General features: G+C 37.9%; 3 protein-coding genes across 3 annotated transcripts; 1 reads left to right on the top strand and 2 right to left on the bottom strand.

Annotated features, from left to right (window-relative positions):
* Positions 1-69: 69 nt before the first annotated feature.
* On the bottom strand, positions 70-7,665 carry ccnc (cyclin C). The gene is made up of 12 exons (XM_041976129.1): positions 7,509-7,665; positions 7,047-7,153; positions 6,829-6,913; positions 4,876-4,945; positions 4,625-4,676; positions 4,469-4,524; positions 3,267-3,302; positions 3,066-3,157; positions 2,910-2,977; positions 2,727-2,806; positions 1,944-2,062; positions 70-1,552 (listed from the first exon to the last, which is right to left on the bottom strand). Exons 1-12 carry the CDS (start codon positions 7,538-7,540, stop codon positions 1,498-1,500), a joined length of 852 nt encoding a protein of 283 aa, XP_041832063.1. The 5' UTR covers positions 7,541-7,665; the 3' UTR covers positions 70-1,497.
* Positions 7,666-8,757: 1,092 nt separating this feature from the next.
* ngs (notochord granular surface) lies at positions 8,758-13,269 on the top strand. The gene is made up of 11 exons (XM_041976130.1): positions 8,758-9,080; positions 9,264-9,429; positions 9,626-9,775; positions 9,908-10,027; positions 10,161-10,256; positions 10,662-10,796; positions 10,946-11,056; positions 11,145-11,255; positions 12,404-12,528; positions 12,721-13,005; positions 13,117-13,269. Exons 1-11 carry the CDS (start codon positions 8,878-8,880, stop codon positions 13,208-13,210), a joined length of 1,596 nt encoding a protein of 531 aa, XP_041832064.1. The 5' UTR covers positions 8,758-8,877; the 3' UTR covers positions 13,211-13,269.
* A 163-nt stretch (positions 13,270-13,432) lies between these two features.
* Positions 13,433-18,514, bottom strand: pgm3 (phosphoglucomutase 3). The gene is made up of 13 exons (XM_041976128.1): positions 18,413-18,514; positions 16,737-16,945; positions 16,346-16,530; positions 16,186-16,253; positions 15,964-16,097; positions 15,631-15,826; positions 15,306-15,463; positions 15,148-15,231; positions 14,962-15,060; positions 14,753-14,872; positions 14,539-14,661; positions 14,191-14,364; positions 13,433-14,074 (listed from the first exon to the last, which is right to left on the bottom strand). Coding segments are annotated over exons 1-13 (1,641 nt in total). The 5' UTR covers positions 18,414-18,514; the 3' UTR covers positions 13,433-13,984.
* Between the last annotated feature and the right edge of the window lie 1,529 nt (positions 18,515-20,043).

The following is a 20,043-nucleotide window of genomic DNA, read 5'->3' as shown; positions in this document are numbered from 1 at the left end:
AGAAACCCTTTTATCTTCACAGTGGTTCATATGAAGCAAGATGGAGGAGAATGCCAGAAGGCACATCAGAACAGTTATGTCTGTTTATTTCAATCAGTTGTGAAAGGATACAGGTGTTGCCTTAAATAAAATGTTAGTACCCTTTTAGTTGTTAAAAAAGGTTGCCACAGTAAAAAAGGAGAAAAAAAATTATTAGATGCAACCAAGTAATTTAACAATCGCTTAAACAGATTGTACAATACACCTGAATGACACAGTGTGTTATTAAGGATATTTTGTAAGACTTTCGAACATGTTGTTTTAAAAAAAAAAGCCACACATTAAAAAATAGACATTACAGATACATACACAAACATACTGCTACAGTTTGGTGATTGATTAGATGGCAAAAGGAAAATGAAAGTCAAGAGGAAACTGAAGACAAATCTGAAACAACTTTAATTTATATTTACTCAAAAAAATTATCCTTGCTGGATTAAAAGAAAATATTTTACCTTAAAAATGCTTTTAAATGATACACTGTTCTGTAATTAAAGCAGGATAAATGCCACAATAATTCTACATAATTAAAAACGAAAAAGCTTTGCAGCAGGGGGAAAAAAAAACTGGACACTTCCATTTTAATATCAAATACAAAGCCAAAACAACACTGGATTTACATCAGTTCAATCAAAAATAATAATAAAAAAATCAAATAAAAGCAAATATTAATAAAGCTATTTACAAGAGGAGGGAATGTGAGGGAAGCAGTGAGTTATGATTCAAACAGTAAACTCTTTTATCTGAAGAGCTAAATTCTACCTTGAAGAGGGACCTCTTGGGACGTTTCCTGCCAAAGTGCTTCAGTCAAGCAGCACAGAGCCTTTAAAGGGCAGGTGTCTCCCATCTTGCCACAGCAGACACAAAAACATCCAATCACAGCCATTCACGTCATTTTACAGAGAGCAGTAAGTCTAACCCTGAGGAATCAAAGGCCAACCAGACAAAATGCTTACATATGCCACACTCACAGACACAGGTGCACATAGTACTTGTAATCAAGTATCTCAAATCCCAAAGAGCTTTGCATGAAACAGCCTGCTCCTCCATGCTGTTCAAGGGTGTCAGGATCATTAAAATGATGTTTTTTTTTTTTTTTGTGTGTGTATTCTCATCCGTTTTCCCCCCTCTTCCTCATCCTCCCAGATGTTCCTCAGTTTTAGTTGATTTCAAGTTGAAGTAGAGAGATTCATCAAAGCAATGCCACTGTGTTGTCACAGGTCGGCTGTTCACTGTCGGCTTTTCCGTAGTTGCTTGTTCATTCCATGAACCCATAATGATCAGAGAAGGGAAAGGTGAAAACATTTAGCTCTCAATATGTTCCAGCGTCCATCATTGAACAGACATCTTGATCAGCTTTTTTTTTTCCCCATGTGAAAAGTTGAGTTGTGTGACGCCAAATTTTCCATCCTTCTTTCAGTTCCGATTATGGTTTCCCATGGACATGCAGACACTATACTAAGACTGGCTGTAGGAGTTGCTTTGGTTCCCATTGGAGCTCTGATCACTCTCACTGCAGGCAGAGAATAATTACAGATAATTGAGATGAAGTGAAGCATGTCAGCTTTCCCAGTGTGCACCTTGTTCCAGGCTGCACGACATAAACCCTGAAACTGCTCAAGCAAAGGGACTTTCAAGAAAAGCATCTAAGAAGTTACTTTTGTTTGCAAAGTTTTATGTTTTATCCCATATGTAAAATGTACTTTGTAACACTGTATAATTTTCAGAAAGTAGTTTTGCTTTGTACAGCTATTAATCTGCTTGGAAACTAAAACCCACTCCTGTAGGTTTGCCTTGTCATGACACTGGGTAAATCCAGCTTGTGTTGTATAGATATTGTACATAAATACAGTATCCTCAAATCTGCATGTACCACATACCATGAGAAAACACAGCAGACATACCTGTTAGGAGGTGGTTTGGGTTTTGGCATCTTGTTAAGGACACCAGCTATCTCTTTCCTGTCATCAAAATTTTTCCACTGGTCATAGAGCTTGAGAATAACACGGATGATCTCCAGGATCTTAAAACACACACAAACACAAATACACACAAGTTGAATTATCTATACATCCGCTTTCCTCTGCTTATCCAAGATTGGTTCTCAGAGGCATCAGATTCAGGAAGGAAACCAAGACATCCCTTACTCCCCCCTAACACTCTCTAACCCCTCCAGGGGGATCCTGATGCATTCCCAGACCAGAAGGAATATATAATACTCCTAACGTGTTCTGTGTCTTCCCCAGTGTCTTGTTCAAACTGGGCAGGCTCATAAAACCTCCAAAAGGGAGGTGTGTGTGTGTGTCATTCCAGGGCTTACATGATTAAGCTTGACAGTGGCTACAAAATGCAGTCACACTCCATAAAGGTATATCAAAACTTTATCCAAGCAAAAGACAAGAAACATGAGCATTTTCCATTTACTAAAAACACATCCCGTCTGCATCCATCACACTGATCTTCAACCTGCAATATTTTAATTATAAGGCCATCCTCATACTTGATGCTACTTGAACCTGTAAACGTGAACAGCTGTTTAAGCTGTGGCATTAGATGACCAATGCTACATATTGCAGCCTTAAAAGTTGAATTTAATCATTTTTCACTAGTGTTCGTTGATGCAACACAAGGAACAACCAGATGCTGTAGTGTTTATTCTCAAGCTCTAAAACAGATATTAATCTTACTTTGTCCATGTCCACAGAGAGCTCTGCAAACCACTGCCTCGCATCTTTCTGCTGAACCACGCAGGCAACATGTAGACAGGCTGCAGGAGGAACGGAAGAACTGATCAAGTCACATTTAATTAAATTTATCAGTCAAATATATTAAATACCTGCAAATTAGAAAAGCAAGGAGACAACTGTTACCTAGGGCAATCATGAAGGGAGGGTAAAGCAGACACAGATCTGTCCTGTATGTGTCATTCACTATTCGCCTGGTAAAGATAGATGACAGGGTGAGTGATGACACCCACAACAGCTTAATCAAATGTGTTTTTGGACACACAGTGCACAGTATCATACCAGGCTAGAGGTAGCAGCATGTCCTCCTGTCCCATATCCTGCACATATTGAAGCAGTGGTCTGTAGGGGTGGTACACAATCAGGCAGCAGTCCTGAAACATATAATCCATCAGTGATAAGTCATCCAGACAACCACTCCACATCAAGTATTAAAAAAAAAAAGAAAAAGAAATTAAAAAAGTGCATTTGTTCTCTGCTCACCATCAGCTCCAAAAGGTAGAATTCACATTCTAATATCTGTAGAGAAACAAATCAGGAGTTCAGTGTGAAACACACAAACTATTTCAACAATTTTTAAATGAAAAAAAAAAACAAAAACAAATAAATAAATAAAAACATGGTGCATTTGGTACAGTTCCAAGAAATTAAAACCTTAGTTTTTTATACCACAAAAACCTGCAAAACAGTGCAAATGCTGGTAGTTTGGATTTTGAAAGAGTATTTTTTCTATTTCATAGTGTTCAATGCAGTTCATTACTTTTATGTTCTTTTCTTCACCAAATTAACACAATCCCAACAGATTATTTAAATGTTGTTTAACGTAAAATTTGCATTATAATTAATTTTGTGCCTCAGGCCTTAGTGTTAAGCATGGAGGACAGTGGCCAAACACTATTAACCGCTAGAATTAATAAACTTATCTCCCCTTTTAAATTTTATTGCGATTGACCTCATACACCAGGACTATTGTTGTTGCCCCAGTCTGTCCCTACACCACCACCATCACTCTCTTTTACTATGTCTGCAATGTGGACAAGAAAAATCATGTTTATGAGTCACAGCACTTTGCTAACTCATTCTCTGCTGTGTGAACCACTCCCTCCTTTTGTCGCTTCATGGTGGCCCCTGTGTAATTAATAGTTTGCAAAGCAGCGTGTCAGAGAAGACCTGGTGACGTTCTGGCAGCTCTGTGGTGATGAGTAAATGATGGGTAAATTAAATGCACAGAGAGGCAGCGCATTCGTGGTGCGTGGATCTTTGCACATCGCACAAAGCCATCTCCCACACCAACTAAGTTTTTGTCACAAGAGTGCAAACATTAGCTGAGGAATCTTGCATACTGATAGACAGTAATGTGGCGACACAGTGTAAGGGGTTCTTGGTAAGATGTAATTCAGCACAGCAGTACATAAATAACTCTGCAGAGGAAGCACTGTCATGCCTGGCTTACCCAATCTTTTGCCATGTGGTTTCTTGAGCGGTTTAGATTGGTGAATTTTATTTATGATATGATTAGCATAATTTACTCAAAACTTCCTCTGTCAGTGAACTCCAACCTTTTTCATGTTTGAATCACACGCTAATAAGAGGCTTGACAATCTTTCAAAGCAAACACACGTTTGTTACTCTCTGTGTATGTGACAAGGGATAAAATTGAAGTTATAATAAAAAGACGTACTTACATGATTCATTCTGTAAGGGAACTCCTTTGGAAAGGCATAAGAAAATCTTGTTTTCACTGTTTGAGGGAAACAGACCATCAACATACAGCCTCTGTTGCATGAGCTCAACAACTTAAGTTTAGGATACTAAATGTGTTACTGAGTGTGATCGCTTACACACAGATGTTGCTGCAGAAATCAGCCTAGTGTTGGACACAACTCCAAATTCCTGGAGTAACAAATCATTGGTTTAGATCAGACACACACAGTAACTAAATATATATTTAAAAAAGAAAACATGTTGAAGGAACAGGGAATCTGAAAGCATAGATTTAAGACAGTAGTGCAATAATACATAGTTTTGCTTGCCATTAACAACTGGAATGGTACAATTTGCCAGATTACGATTCATGTACAAAACTCCTCACCTCAACTTTTGATGCCAAGAAAACACATGTGGGAGCCATGAGTACTGGGTCTATACTCTTCAGAGAATACCTGCAAACCAGAAAGAAATACACATTAATGTTTCTGCTGGACAAATGACACATGAGGGCAATAAAAATACAGTGGAGATTAACTGCAAAGGAAGCTAACAATACTGCTCTGCTAAGTGAGGTCAACAGGTAGATGCAAGGACAAAAAAGCAAAGGTTTAAACTTGTACAATGTTTAGATTTGTTACACTGATATTCTGAAGTTTGTTTACTCCTGTCCTAATCTGTGCTCATGAATAATAATAATCCAAAATAATGACTAAGGACAACATTCACCAGCATCAGTGATTTTGTTTGACAAGGTTACCGCAGACAGCTGCTCAATTTTAGCAGAACTTGCATGCAGAATGACAACTTAAGCAATTTAGAATATGTCGTAAGCACAAAGTTTACATGAAACTCAAATCTAAAGTTGGAGTTGGGGATATGGTTTTGTGAAAAAGGAGGGAAAAAACAATCACGTAAATGTGATGGTTCAACAGACACTTCTTTAGAAAAAAAATCTTTTAAGTACACCAACTAAATATAGTGGGTCTGTAACGGCTCTGTCTTTTAAATAGTAACAACCTAATAGTCAAAGCAAAGTCCAATAGGGAATGCATCACTTTATTTATGTGATTAAAAGTAATAAGGGGTTCCAAATTTCCCTATTCATCAGTTTCTGTACTCATAATGATTGTCAGCATGTTTGTTTGTCATTTACAAATAGCCAAAAAGCAATGCCATGGTGAGGCATCTAACCAGCTGGAAAGCTGACACAAGAAGGGGTCGGCCAAGTTTTATGCTAAATGCATGCTGTACAAATAAGCAATCACTCATCAGTTCTAGATTATGAGACACACTGTTGCTGTTGGGATGTTGCCCATTAGCAAATGGCCAGCAAAAGCTTTTATGCTTGCTGCACAAGAAGGGATATGATGAATAAAGGAAAGGGGAACCCAGCATCAACATGCATTCAAATATTTTCTTTTAAAGAAACCCAAGCACTAGAGTTCAAGGTTTGTAAACATTTTACATTTAAAAATTCCATACTTATCCAGACTCAAATTTCCCAGACTTCCATTTCTCAAACCGTCTTCACCATGTTTCTTATTCTTTTAGCCTCTTTCATAAATTAGAAACACAACCCTACAAAATCTAGTCCACTCTGACCAACCTCTTTCCCATAGCCAGGAAACTGGCTGCCTGTTGAAACCACCATGAATAACCATAAACTGTACATAAAAGACAGACTAAGCTTCAAAATCAGGAAAGTACAGCCATCAAGAAAGTGTCTTGTGAATGGCAGCAAAGGACAACACAACAGGTTGAAAAAACAATTGGGAGCTACTTGAAGTTCAATGGCTTGCTCAAACACACTAATATATGACAAGACTGTGGACTTAACCGCAAACTATTACATTAGCAAGGAACCTGTTCTTTAACTTGAGCCACAGCCACTTGTGTGTCTAAGCAGCTATAAAAGCATTTAAGAATTTGTAGGTTCTCGTTTAGACAGTAACTGATAATTTGTGGTCTTCAACCATTAAAAATATTTGAGGTTTTTAAAGTTTTTATTTTTCTATAGATTAAGTAGTTACATAATGTGTTCTTTTCTAAAATATTTTTTAAAAGCACTTTGTAGTCTAATTTATTTGTTTATCTTTGAGACAGTCTGACTCATCTTTTAGACAACAGAATAAGGAAAACGCTTCTTTTCATTTACTACAAACTTCCTTTTAAGACTGTCAGAGTTGTTAGTCATGCATATTGTTCAGACGCCTTTATTTCAACTCAGTTCTTTCAATGTGACCACAATGACTAACAAAATCAATAACTGAATCAGTGTTGCTACAATTTTATCAATTAATTCCATGTCCAATAGTGAACTGACTGAGCACCTTACCTGGCATAGAAGCGTTTAAAGTACACAGTTGCAGTAGCAATGACCTGCTGCCGCAGCTTCAGGTGTTCACCCAAAGACTGGATCACTGAAAGAAAGTTAAATACTGACTTTAAATAAAATTATACTTAGAGGAGTTGTGAAAATCTGAAGTAAACAACTGACAAAAACTGGGGGAAATAAACAAATAAACTGCAGTTATTAAATTAATGAAAACATACCATTAGCGAAAAATATCTGTAACTTCCAGTACTCCTCTTCTGTGAGGAATTTCAGGTCCTTCTGGCGCTCTTTCATGAGGTCTTGTTTATCCAGGACCCACTGCAGACTTGAACACAAATTAAATAGTATTACTTGAATACATACGCTCAACTTGTCAACCTGCGATCAACCGAAGTTATAGACGACACAACAGTAAAATAGAGCGCAGCGTTAGCCGGCTGTGTTGCTCCCCTAAGAAATATAAAGTGAAGCTTGCTACTTCTGTGACAGCTTTTCATTTTAAACTGCCTTTCGATTTTGTCTTTATTTAACCAACTATGTAATATCGCAATAATAGTTGGAGCAAACACCAAGCGTTTGCTGCTGCTCGATGCAGCTGAATACACGGCTAGGCCTCACAACAGAGACGGTCGCTTAAAGCATTAAGACATAATATGTAAAACAAAATTAAATTAACTTACTAATGAGAACTCTGCCAAAAGTTCCCTGCCATGTTATAGCAGTTGAGGTAGCAAAGTACACTTTAAAATTATATATTTTGCCTACAAACAAGCGGATAAGACAGGGAAGTAGTTATGCTAGCTAAAGCTAGAGTAGCATCAAAAACCTTCCGGAACACATAAAATAATAGTTCCGGAATTCATGTACCGCTCCGAAATAAACAAATAAGTAATTAAATAAATAACTTTAATACTAATACTGAGTATTACCTATTGTTTATTATTTGTTGCCTAATATTAATTATTGCTTACCAAAACAACTAACCCAATCTAAATAAGTACGTTCAATTGTATTCAGTTTGTGTACGCAATAACATTAAATCCATGGATAGACAGAATTAGGCCTACGTGGATTCATGAAATGAGATTCCAAAAACAGGTAAAATAAGTAACTTAAAAAAATATGTAACGGGATAAAAAGTGCACCAGCAGACACTTATGCGATGTGATTTGCAAGAAGCATTTGTTTTTAACGTTTCAAAATGCAAAAAGGTTACACAGCAAACATAATACTACTTTAATTTGGAATTACTCAGCCTGCATTTATGGGATTTTTTTTTCTTGTTTGTTTGTTTGGTTTTTTTTTTTTTGTTTTTTTTTTTTTGTTTTGTTTTTTTTTTAGTTTGAAGTACAGCATTTCGCATGAATTTTCTTTTTCTGTTTACAGTGCTCCTCTCAGAATATTGTCATTGCATAGAGATTTGTACAATAAAAAAACAGTGTCCTCTATTTGGCCTTTGATAATAAATAAATAAATTAATAAATATCAGACACACAAATAGAAAAGCAGAAACCAATTATTCCATATATATATATATATATATATATATATATATATATATATATATATATATATGCATTTATTTAACCTAAAATGCAATAGTGGGATATTTTCTGTGTTAAAATTTGATAAAATAAGCAAGTATTTAGATGAAATTACTTTTTGTTATTCATTGGATTAAGATATTTATAGCAAAATAATAATAATAATAATAAAATTCATGCAATTTGGAATAAAAATCTAACTACATTTCTGAGTAATCAAACTAAAGTAACACTTACAGGTAAGCCAGTATGACAATTTATCATCCTGAAAGCACGGTGTTATTCTTTCATCAGTCTATAGGCTGTATGAATTATTTGACATGACGTTGATAGATGTTTGTTGGGACATTCACCCATGGGTTGGGAGGGTTCAACATTCCTCTGTAGTGTTAAGGGAAGGGCTAAGAAGGGTATAAAGAACCCACCACCACATACTGGGAAAAAAAGAGTGAGTGATCCTTTTTCTGTCTTCAGCTGAAGTTGCATCAATTTAAGAACCATCAGCATGAGCCGAAGCCCAGAGAGGATGTCTTCTTATCGCCGCCGTTTCGAGGGCACAGATGTATCGACTTTTTCATGCCATCTCCGTGCGTCAAGTCCATCCCCCACCCGAAGAGAGACCCGACACCGCTCAGCCAGCTTCACCCGTGGTGGTGGGTGGAAGATGATGGGGCAAAGGGCCCTCACCACCAAGTCTTGCCTGAGCAGGTGAGTCACCAGTGTAGGGTTCAAATCTAGCTCCTAGTTTTGTTAACACCTGATTTTAATGTGTCAACAGCCATATCTGCTCTTGTTAAAGCAAAATCACAGTTTTATGATGTTACTGAACAACATTTCATGAAATAAAAAAAAAAAAAAAAATCTGTTCGATCTTCTGTTCTGCTCTTGCAGCAGTGTAAGTATGGGAGCGCTGTGCTTGGGTGTGTCCACGGGAATTGGGGCAAATTTGGACCTGGATGTGGCTGCAGCAGAGAACCAGGCCTTTAAGTTGACTCGCACCAATGAAAGGCAGGAGATGGTTGTTCTCAATGATCGCCTGGCAGTGTATATTGAAAAGGCAAGAGTAAATCTCTCCATAGATCAATTATTTTATCTATCAGACAAGACAAACTGTCTTGTTTCTCATGCTCATTTTGTAATTACTTAATTTAGTCTCTTTGCATCCATAACTTTTGAGATTGAATGGTGACACAGATTCTTTGATTTTGACACTTTTATTTAAGTGGGCCCATTTGCCTCTTATCTTCACATAGGTGCGAACACTGGAATCAAAAAACAAGCTGCTGGAGGCTGAGATCGAAGCTTTAAAAGACTCCTATGACAGAACATCAGGTCTCAGGCAGCTATATGCATCTCAGCTAAAGGAACTCAAAAGGGATTCAGAGCAAATGAGAGAGCAGAGGGTGAGAAGGAGGTTGCATCTCACAACGTATTTAGACCAAACAAATTTTACGTAGCCATTTGAGAGGTCGGATTTCTTTTTCAGATACTTACTTGTTGCATTGAACAACACTTTGGTCATTCTGTTCTTACAGGATTTGTCATTGGCAGCCAAGGAGGTGATTGTGGGCCAACTGGACATGCTAAAGGTCAAATATGATGAAGCACTGGAGGCCAGAAAGCAGACGGAGCTTGACATTGAGGCTCTACGTCCAGTAAGACTCAAGAGAAAAGGAAAAAAAAAAGTCTTGTTACATCTCTGCATTGAACTGTAATTCAAAAGACATTAATTTATAAATGGTTTTAATTTTTACCAGCTACCCAAGCCTTGTGTGTCTATGTCCTTAGGATGTGGACAAAGCAACTTCAGGCCGAATTAAACTGGAGAAGCAGCTAGAAAACCTGGAGGTTGAACAAACCTTCCTGCAGAGAGTTCACAAGGAGGTAACATATATTGTATGTCTGCCTGTCTAGTGCATACTGCATGTATGAGTCAGTGGCTTGTGGCTTGCATTCCATTCATTTTATCATTAATGTTGTAATGGGTTGGTAATTATTGCTTTGAGTGGTTATTCTTAAATCTGGACCTTGTTGATTGATGGAGTGTGTAAAACCATTAACACGACCATCATCAGTAAGGTGTGAAGGGCTCATTCAAAGGGGCAAGTTGTGGCAAACCTGGAGGAGTGAAATGAACATAACTCCATATGGATTAAATAAAGTTCAGTGTACTTCTGAGCATTATTGTCTTATCAAATCAACAATTAATATGAAAAGAAACAAGATGTTATGTTTTAACACCCCCTTTCTCAACAAGCAGTTTTGCTTCCGTTTGTGATCTGCTGAAAGGAAATCGAGGAGCTGATGCAGCAGATCTATTTGGCAGCCTCCAAGACAGACTTGACCTTTGGCCTCCCAGATCTCTCCTCTGCTCTCACACAGATTCAGTCTCAGTATGACAGCATTGCTGCTAAAAATCTACAGGTACTGTACAACGATGAAGCTCAAGTGTGTTCTGACAGTTTGTTCGTTTTTAGGATTTCTCTGCACCTAAAGACTAGCAGAAAACACGCAAGGCTATACAAAGTTATTCTGGTTTAAAGCAGGAATTGGTCACACTTATTCTTGTCTAGGAAATGGATGATTGGTACAGAACAAAGTTCCAGGACCTAAATGATGCCTCCACCAAACATGTGCAAAGTGTTCGAAGTATGAGAGAGGAAATCGCTCGTTACAGGAAGGACGTGAGTGCAGTTTTCTCATCTTGTTTAATGGGTATTTTTCCACTTGGTAGCCTAAAAATGCTGCACACTAATATTTGTCCATGTTTAGATCCTGAACAAGGAACGTGACTTAGAGTCGCTAAAGACAAGAAATGAGTATCTGGAGGCCTACATCCATGATGTAGCAGAGAAATACAAGATGGAGGAGGAAGACTTACAGGTAACTGATGCACCCTCACATACAACTTTCATACAGTTTCCAAAAACATGTAAATAAAAACAGAATTCAGCCATTTACAGATCAATTATAATCTTATGTTTAACTGAAGGAGAAAATGCAAATTGTTTGAATTATTGGGTAAATTTAAAAAAGAAGAAAGAAAAAAAAAAAAAAACTGTAACAGGACTGGGTATAAAAAGAATGTTTGAGAGTGGCTAAATATGTCGAAAGTAAAACAGGGAGGCCAAATACTTTAACAGTTAACCAGTTAAAGTTTCTCAGTGTGAGCATGCATAAATGTAAGAATCTATAGAAATCTCTGTACATATGGGACAAAGATGAACACTTATACTGAAGGGCTTTGATCTTTAGGTTGTCAGGTAGCACTGCAAACAAAAACAGACACAGATATGTAGAATTAATCACTGCACGAGCTCAGGAACACTGCTGAAAACCTTTGTCTGTGAACACATTTTGATGCTTCATACACAAATAAAGGTTAAGACAATTCTACCTAAAAACAAACAAAAAAAAAGAAGAAAAGAAAAAGAAACATTTTTAAAAACTGAAACAAGTCTCGCCTGAAAATGCTTGATAAGACTGTTTCAATTTATTAATAAATTAATTAACACACACACACATATGTATGTGTGTGTTGCCGCCAAATACAAGCTGAACTAATCAGGGACAATCACCAGTGTAAATGGTACTATTTGCTCATTTGTGAGGGAAGGTTGTGTTCATTTCAACAGGGCAATGACATATTAGATTCTGCACAAATTACAACAGTAGTAAGTCTGGTTGCTGGTTGGTTTAACAGTGGTTAAAAAAACCAAACACAAACTGTATTCCAACTCTATTCAAAAGTGATGCTGACATCAAATCAAATATCTATATATAATAGGACAGATTGTCTATATTTCAAAATGTAATTGTGGTATTTGTAATTCGATACAGAGTTCAAAAGATGCTGAAATTGTAACTTTTTTCCTTATTTAAATTTTACACAGCATCATGTTTCTTTAAAACAAACAAATAAAAGATTACAATTATATTAAACAAATGGGTCATTTTTCTTTACATATATTTTCATCACATTCCCTGAAGTTACTTAAAAAAATCTAACTTGTTCTAATTTATTTCAACAGGAGCATTCAGAAGCACTTAACGTGGATCTGAAGCTGACCAAGGAGAAGACGGCTCTGCTGATGCGGGAATATCAGGAACTTCTGAATGCTAAGATGGCTCTGGAGATAGAAATCACCACCTACAGGTGAACAGAGCTTTAACCTACTGAAGGTTTTATGACAAGCTTGGTCCCAGAGAGGATCCCCATGCCATTCCTACAGTATGATCTATGCAATGTGTACATCAAACAGCTCTTGCATTACTATTTTTTCCTCTTCTGCAATCTGCAAATTGTATATGGCAGGTATTTGTTTTAGTTTCTTTCCACTCTGTTTAGGAAACTGATAGAGGGGGAAGACAGCCGTCTAAGCTCCATGGTTAGAAACCTATCGCTGACTGGTGGCCCTCACCTCCCTTCTTGTGAGTTTGCCAGCTCACTCTCAGCCTCTGATAGCTCTGGGACTTTGGAGCTTGATAAAGGCCCTAGTGAGACAGATGAAAATATGACTAAGAAGGTTCCAGCTGCTGGCTCATTGGAGGTGGTTTCACTGGAAACCTATACTGATGGTAACTCGGAGCAGCAAGCATCTGAGATGTCTGAGAGGAAGACTGTTCTCGTCAGGTAGATGGTGACTTTACATATATTACAGTAATTTTTAATCACATAGATGGGTCAAAGAATCCAGTTACCTCTCTCAAACATATTCTTCAACCTGGTCTTTTATTTTCTCAGAACAGTTAAGACAGATGAGGACACTTATGTGAGCAACACACAGCAGTGCACCATCACCATCTCTGGAGCAGCTGAAGAAACAGATGAAGAGTAAAACATCCCTGAATCGCATGCTGTGCTCCAAAGTTTCATGTCTTATCAGTCAAGTCCTGAGACTTTAAAATGCATTTCAGTAGCAGCAAGAAGAGCTCAAACTTGTGCTGAGACAGTATGTATCCTGTAATTCTGCTCTGCTCGCCTTTCCTGCTTCTGTAATCCTCCTGTGTAACAGCGGATTATGTTTGACTAACAAAATAAAACCAAGTAAGCATAGTCATAGTTTTCATTTAATGAGGTACCATCTGCATGATTTGACTCCAACATTTAAAAAAAGTTTCTCATTTTTACAATGTTTACATTTATTCATAATTAAAGCACACATCTTTAACTGACATGTAAACTTTTGATTTCATTGCTTCGAAAAGAAATGACTTCCAGCACCAAGTGGATATAAAAAGTTACAATTTAATAAGAATCTGATTGATAACTGTATGAAAACTTTATAAAAATAGTTCCGACAACTGATGATTTAATGACATTGTTCATGTATACAGTACAGTACCTCATAAAACAGAATCATGTACCTTCTTGAAATACAGTTACTTCCAGTTATTATCTCTTCTTTAGTGTTCACCATATACAATCATAAAGAAGTGCATAGTGGAGTACCAAGTGCATTTAAACATCAAATTAATTTAGACCCTTCCTGCAAAAAAAAAAAAAAAAAAAAAAAAATAAAGACATTCATGATAAATTGCTGCCTTCTATGTTATTAATTGGTGTTGCATTTACTGCTCAGCAGTGTGAATTTTAGTCTGTGGATGTGCTTTTAGTGCAATGGTTTGGGTTCATCTCCTACTCCCCCTGCGAGGCGGTACACCGCAAGGCTGACTTCATGTGCCAGAGCGTCTGCATCCTCCTAAAATGGAAAAACAGCACAAGGAACCACAGAATTATTCCCAAGGCAATCCTAGCCGCTTGTGTTTTTACTGCGAGGCAAGAATGAAAGTCAGATATCGGAAAAAATATTCTCACCTGTGTGTCTGCCTCTGCATAAACTCTCACTACATCCTCAGTGCCGGACGGCCTCGCAAAGGAGCGGGCCTGTCTGTACTTCTTCACCAAAGTATCAATGGCCTCCTGCAGCCCTGCTGGACTCACTGCCCGTCTCTCTGCATCGGCCGTGTCTATCACCCTGCGGTCAGAAACCTGCAGGAGGAAAAAAAAAATAAACAAAAACAGATGTCACACATAACTGTGTGATACTGTAGTGAGTTTATGATTTTGTAAAAAACTTTAAAAGAGCTTAATGTTCCCATATGTCTCGGTTAAGTCAAGACTACCTGAAATACTATACTTTGCAAAACATGACTGTATCTGTACCTTGACTTTAAGCTGCCTGTTTGGCAGGTCGCTGTAGATGGCATCCCACTGCTGTAATGTCATCCCTTTAATGGCTAATATGGCTTCAATCAACAGCATGTCAGAAATGGCGTCTCCTACTGTCTTTAAATGAAACAAAGGAATTATTAATAACAACTCCAGTGTTTGCAAAATCCTTCATAACAGACAGGTTTACATGGATGTGTATTTTTACCTGATTGATGACAGTGATTGTGCTCTGCAGCAAGACAGCTGCTTTCTTCCTCTCATCATTAATGCTGGAGTCTTCTGCAAGTTTCTGGATCATCTCCTCAGCTGCCTTACTGAACAACACCTGACCACAACGTAAACACACTCATGAACACAGAAAACTTGGACTTGGTTATGTGGTAGACTGGTGGTTACAAATATGTGTCTACTTACAGTCCCATGGCCATTTGCCTCGAAGTACACACCAATATCAAACTCCAAGGCGGCATGATGAAGATGTTTTACTCCAGTCTTGGTGCATTTCACTATTACCTAGGTGACATCCAGATCTTTGAGAATGAACTCCTCTGCATAAATACAGAAGTAACAGGACTGGACTTTGTGCGGCCTTTCTCTCACCTTCATCGTGTCCTCCAGGTAGCGTGTTGAGCTCCCATTAGCATAAGCAGTTTGCACCACTGCTATCTTCAAGTCAAGACCAGCCTGTGAGTGCAAAGAGGAGTACTTAGCTAGTGTGTGCTTCTCTTTTGTTAACATGTTTGTATTTGAGAGTATACCTGGTTGATCAGCTCTTTCAGATAAGTGCAGATGAGAGTAGCGATCTTGTCTCCGTCCAGCAGGTGGAAACATCCCTGAGAGTCAGTGTAGTAATAAACTATTCTGTCAGCATCACCGTCGAATGAACAGCAACGATCTCCTGGATTTATCTCAATGCCTTCACACAGGGAACAGAAAGATGTTAGATGGAGGTGGTAAACTAAAAACTAAAACTGAAAACTCAAAATATTTAAAAAGCTTTAAGTATTAGCATTAGTAATACCAAATCCCTGATAACAGTCTTATTCTCCAACAATCTCTAATGAGAGTGTCTAGCAACCACACCTGCTGGAGGTTTTTGCTGCACTTTGACAAAGTCGGCTCCGCACTGGAAGTTTAGCTTTCCTTTGCTGCCGTCGTTGAAGATGGAAATCTGCAAGTTCTTCTTAACGTGACTCTCCATCTCTTGTAACTTCAGGGCTCCAATACCATTAGCACCATCTACACAAAGATGCTTCTGGTCATCTGTACGGTTGGATGCCTAGCAGAGGGATAAAAATGGGTAGGAAGAAGAAAGAAGTTACATGTGTATGAGAGGATGTAGTGGAAAAAAAACACCTATGTAGACACAGCACTGAATGCAGGCTCAGTAACACACAACACACCCTGCTCTCTTACATGCTTAGTGAGATGAAGGAAAGCTGTGCAAAGTTTGCTGTAATATCCATCCATTGTAGCTTCTCCATATTTACCCTGTGTGTTTTGACAGCAAACCATGTAGTGAAGCTGTGGGGTGGTCACCAAGCCATAGTCTGAAAAGACAGACAGAGAGTGTAGGAAAGCAGGCAGACAGCAAGAAGATACAAAAAACAGTGAAGAAAAGTTTTAAGAAAACACTACTTTTGCTGTGACCACCAAGGGCATTAACTCCATCCAGTACTGATTGAGAGAGGCTGGCACTACTGCCCCTACAGACAAACACCACATTCAAAATGACACCAACAACAAAAAGATTCACATTTAATGCACTGATGTACTTTCCTCTTATGGTGTTTTATACCTTGTGTCTTTTCCCACAAACACGCTAGCCTCCTGGGTTATGTCTATGGCCTCCTTTCCCGTTATGTCCTTCATGGCTGCGAGCAAATCTTCCTGCTCGGCATTGGCCAACTGGGTTGCGTAACCTTCCCATGCTGGTGTCACCATCTCCCCCATTGGATCAATTAGCTTCACCCCATTGTCCTCCTAAATATCAAGTCCAAATATAAAGACATAGAGAAGGACAGACTGAAACAGAGCGCTGGGATCACGATGGATTTGTAACTTTAGGAATTATATAAAATGATTAGTGAGACAAAGTAGAGAGGAAGATGTGAAACTAACCAAATTCATAGAAAGTATTAAAATTTTAAAATATTATGGGGTCATATACAGATTACAGAGAGCCTGACCTCTGGGTTATGTGATGCAGTCACCATGACTCCAATGGTAGCTTTGGTCTTCTTGGAGCGGAGCGTGGCCAGCAAGCCCATTCTGAACATGATGTGGTCCAGCTGTTTGGCATTGGTCCTAAAGCCAGATGTGCCATACTCCAAAATCAATCCTGCAGGCTTAGGGTGCAGGCTGGACTGTTTTAGTGCCTCCTCAAAGTGGGCAGTCACTGAAACACATACCGAAGACACTAGTGAATGGTGGAGAAAGTGTCCAGGAAGTTCTGAAAAATTTATAGAAACTGTAAACCTGGGGCCCCATTTCCCCCCATCAGTGTAAATTGAGGGGGAAATGTGAGCTTTTGCAGGAAAACAACAGTGATAAAACTTATGGTCTGAAACGTTTTTAACCTGAGACAGGTTAAAAAGATCTGAATAATTTTGCAACACGGATTTATTTGTGCATTTATCCTGCACCTTGTAAACTGGGATGACAACTGGTGGAAAAGTAAGAGATGCAGTTTTAAACCAATACATCTTTCTCATATAAAAACACAGTACCAATTGATGAAGAGAGCTGCTGCAGACATATGAGAGTACATTATTTGTTAACTTGGCCTCAGTACAGTATGACAGGCACAGCAAAATATCAGCTTTAAACCAACATTTTTGTTCTTATTAATCATTCCTAGAAAATGCCAGAGTTTTCTTTTTAGTAGAATTAAGATAATGTTCAAAGACTTCACTCTGAGAAAAAAGAACTACTGAGAAGCAAACCAAAACCAGTAGGTTGTAATATTATAACAAATTAAAATCAGTGCAAAGCTATTAAATAAAAGTGTGGGAAAGAAGGGTGGCACCAATAAATCCCACCAGTCTGAAGTGGGGTACAAAACAAGCAAATAATAAAAAGTGCGTCGTAGTTACCTTCTGAAAATTAATGCTCTGAAGGTCTTTTAGTAAAAACAGAGAGACAATATAGCAAAAATCTTCAGAAGAGCACAGTGTCCAAACTCTTCAAGTGTCATAAGAGGACAAAGTATACAGTCAATTGCAGCAGCAATTTGTAGCTAACAGCAGAGATAAGATAGATAAGACGAGTCTTATCAAATGAATTAAGAACTGGGTTCACAGCATTTCTACACCAGCGTAAACCGCAGGTACTCAGAGTAGGCGGAGTCGACAAAGCGGCATACCACCACCCGGACGCTCAGGTCAAATCCCACGGAGCAAAAGATGCATACACCCATCTCAACAATGTGGCTGATATAAACACAACGAGGCTATTCTGATGCAAAAATATTAATGTGAATTGAAATTGATAAAGGAAGTCCACGTATCTGCTGAAGACGTTTTATTCCAGGCTTAATGTGAGCGGATTATCGGTAGAAACATTAATCTTGTCAACAGTAAACCAACTTGACACAACCAACTCTACTCCATTGTTTAAAGAAAAAGCCTCTTCCCACCAGATGCACTTCTAACGTACTACTCGTCGAATAATTAACTTTAGTCAGCTTTGCCAAAGAAAAACAGGTAAACCCACCAACTTTGCATTTTGAACCTTCCTAGAACAAATTAGCTGAAGTGGCATTAACAGATAGCATAAGTTTATAGCGCTAAAACGCAAAGGACACTGCGTTCCAAGCCAAACGAAAACTGTTGAAGCATGTAGTTAATTTATCTTCTTAACTTACTCTTATATTTTCGGGAGCTTCTAGTCAGTTGTGGCAGCTTCCGGCTTCTCTTTCTGTATGACACCGTGGCTCTTGTCACCTGATACGAGTCACGCCCCGATTCTCTTCTTCTTTGGTATTTCACGTCCGCTTACTCACAAAAGGATGTGATACTGCCACCTGCTGGAACATGAACAGACCAATCGTTTAAAAAGGCGACTTCTTCCTTGTTCCATTTGCCACAGTCCAATTTATTTTTTATAAAGAACTCTTTAAAAGAACTTTTAAAAGAAGTTTTGAAATCTTTTCTCTGCATTACAATATTTGCGCCCTATCTATCTGTTTAATTTTTCCCACAAAAAGTGTAGTAAGTCTTATAGTTTCTTCTTGATAACAAAATTCACAAAGACTAGACAGTCACTAGATAGTCACTTTTTCATCTCAGTTAACATGTAACTTATTTTAGCTTGTGGGTTTCTCAAAAGCATAAAGAATGTCCATGCCCATAGTTTGTTTGTTTGTTTGTTTATTTATTTATTTATTTAACAATGTTACCTAAAATCTAATCAAAGTCTGACAAATAGGACAGTCACTTCACCTGAACTCTGAAGTATAATGAGCCCACTTCAGCAGACTTGAGTAGCTATTTGTGCTGAGGGGAGGCAAATAGATAATTAGTAGTTAACATGATTTCATACCAGTATAGTTAATTTATAGATCTGTTTTGGCTTTTGAAAGCATAAGCAGCAGTTCACATTTTGTAGGATTGCTGTTTCAAATGTCATCTTTTATCAGAACAAACTTTATTCTGAACAAACTTTATTATTTATTACAGAAGAAAATTTTATGTTTACCTTAAAAAACGCTGTTAACCACAAGGTGAAAAATGTCACCCTAATTTATCTCTCTCTTTTTAAAGGAGACTTACCACAGTTAAAATTGAAGTTTAATTAAAATTGCATTGCACCAGGGAGATTTTGAAATAACTGTTTACTAATAATGTGGTCTTTTTTTTTTATCATTATTAGTGTGGTGTGTCATGGGGGAAAAAGGAAGAAAAACATTCAAGAAATTACCTAAGTGGAGAATAAAAGAAAAAATGGCAACCGTGAAAATTATAGCAGGTTAACATTATCTGTAAGTCAGGGCCCCTGACTCAGGGGTGTCCAGCTCTTGGCTTGCAGGTTGTAGATGGATATCCGTCTCCTCCTATTTTGGATTCTCACTACCGGATGGGGACAGTGACAGCCCTGAGTTGCCTACGTAACCACAGTTACGATTAGCCGACATCACGTGACACGGTACGCTAAACGTGCTTGTCGGAGGGTTGTTCTTCTGTCTCTGCTGATGCAGGGATGCGCGCCTGATTTGCACCAAATCATATCGCCATATCATATCAAATCAAATCAAACTTTATTTGTACTGCGCTTTCACATACCAAGAGGTACCCAAAGTGCTAAACTGGTAAAATCATTATACAAAAAATAAAACATCAAACAATAATAAATAATTAAACAAACAATAATGTTTATTAGCATTAAATCTTTCCCCCACTTTATATAAGTTTATCATTTTAATCTTTAAATTAATTAAGAAACTGTACTGAGAATAGTTTTCATCTTCTTATTTAAAGAAACTAGAAGTTTAAATGT

This window comes from Melanotaenia boesemani, chromosome 22 (assembly GCF_017639745.1).
Source record: "Melanotaenia boesemani isolate fMelBoe1 chromosome 22, fMelBoe1.pri, whole genome shotgun sequence".
NCBI lineage: Eukaryota > Metazoa > Chordata > Actinopteri > Atheriniformes > Melanotaeniidae > Melanotaenia > Melanotaenia boesemani.
The sequence above is the reverse complement of the archived record's forward strand: the minus strand, read 5'-3'. Positions and strand labels throughout refer to the sequence as shown.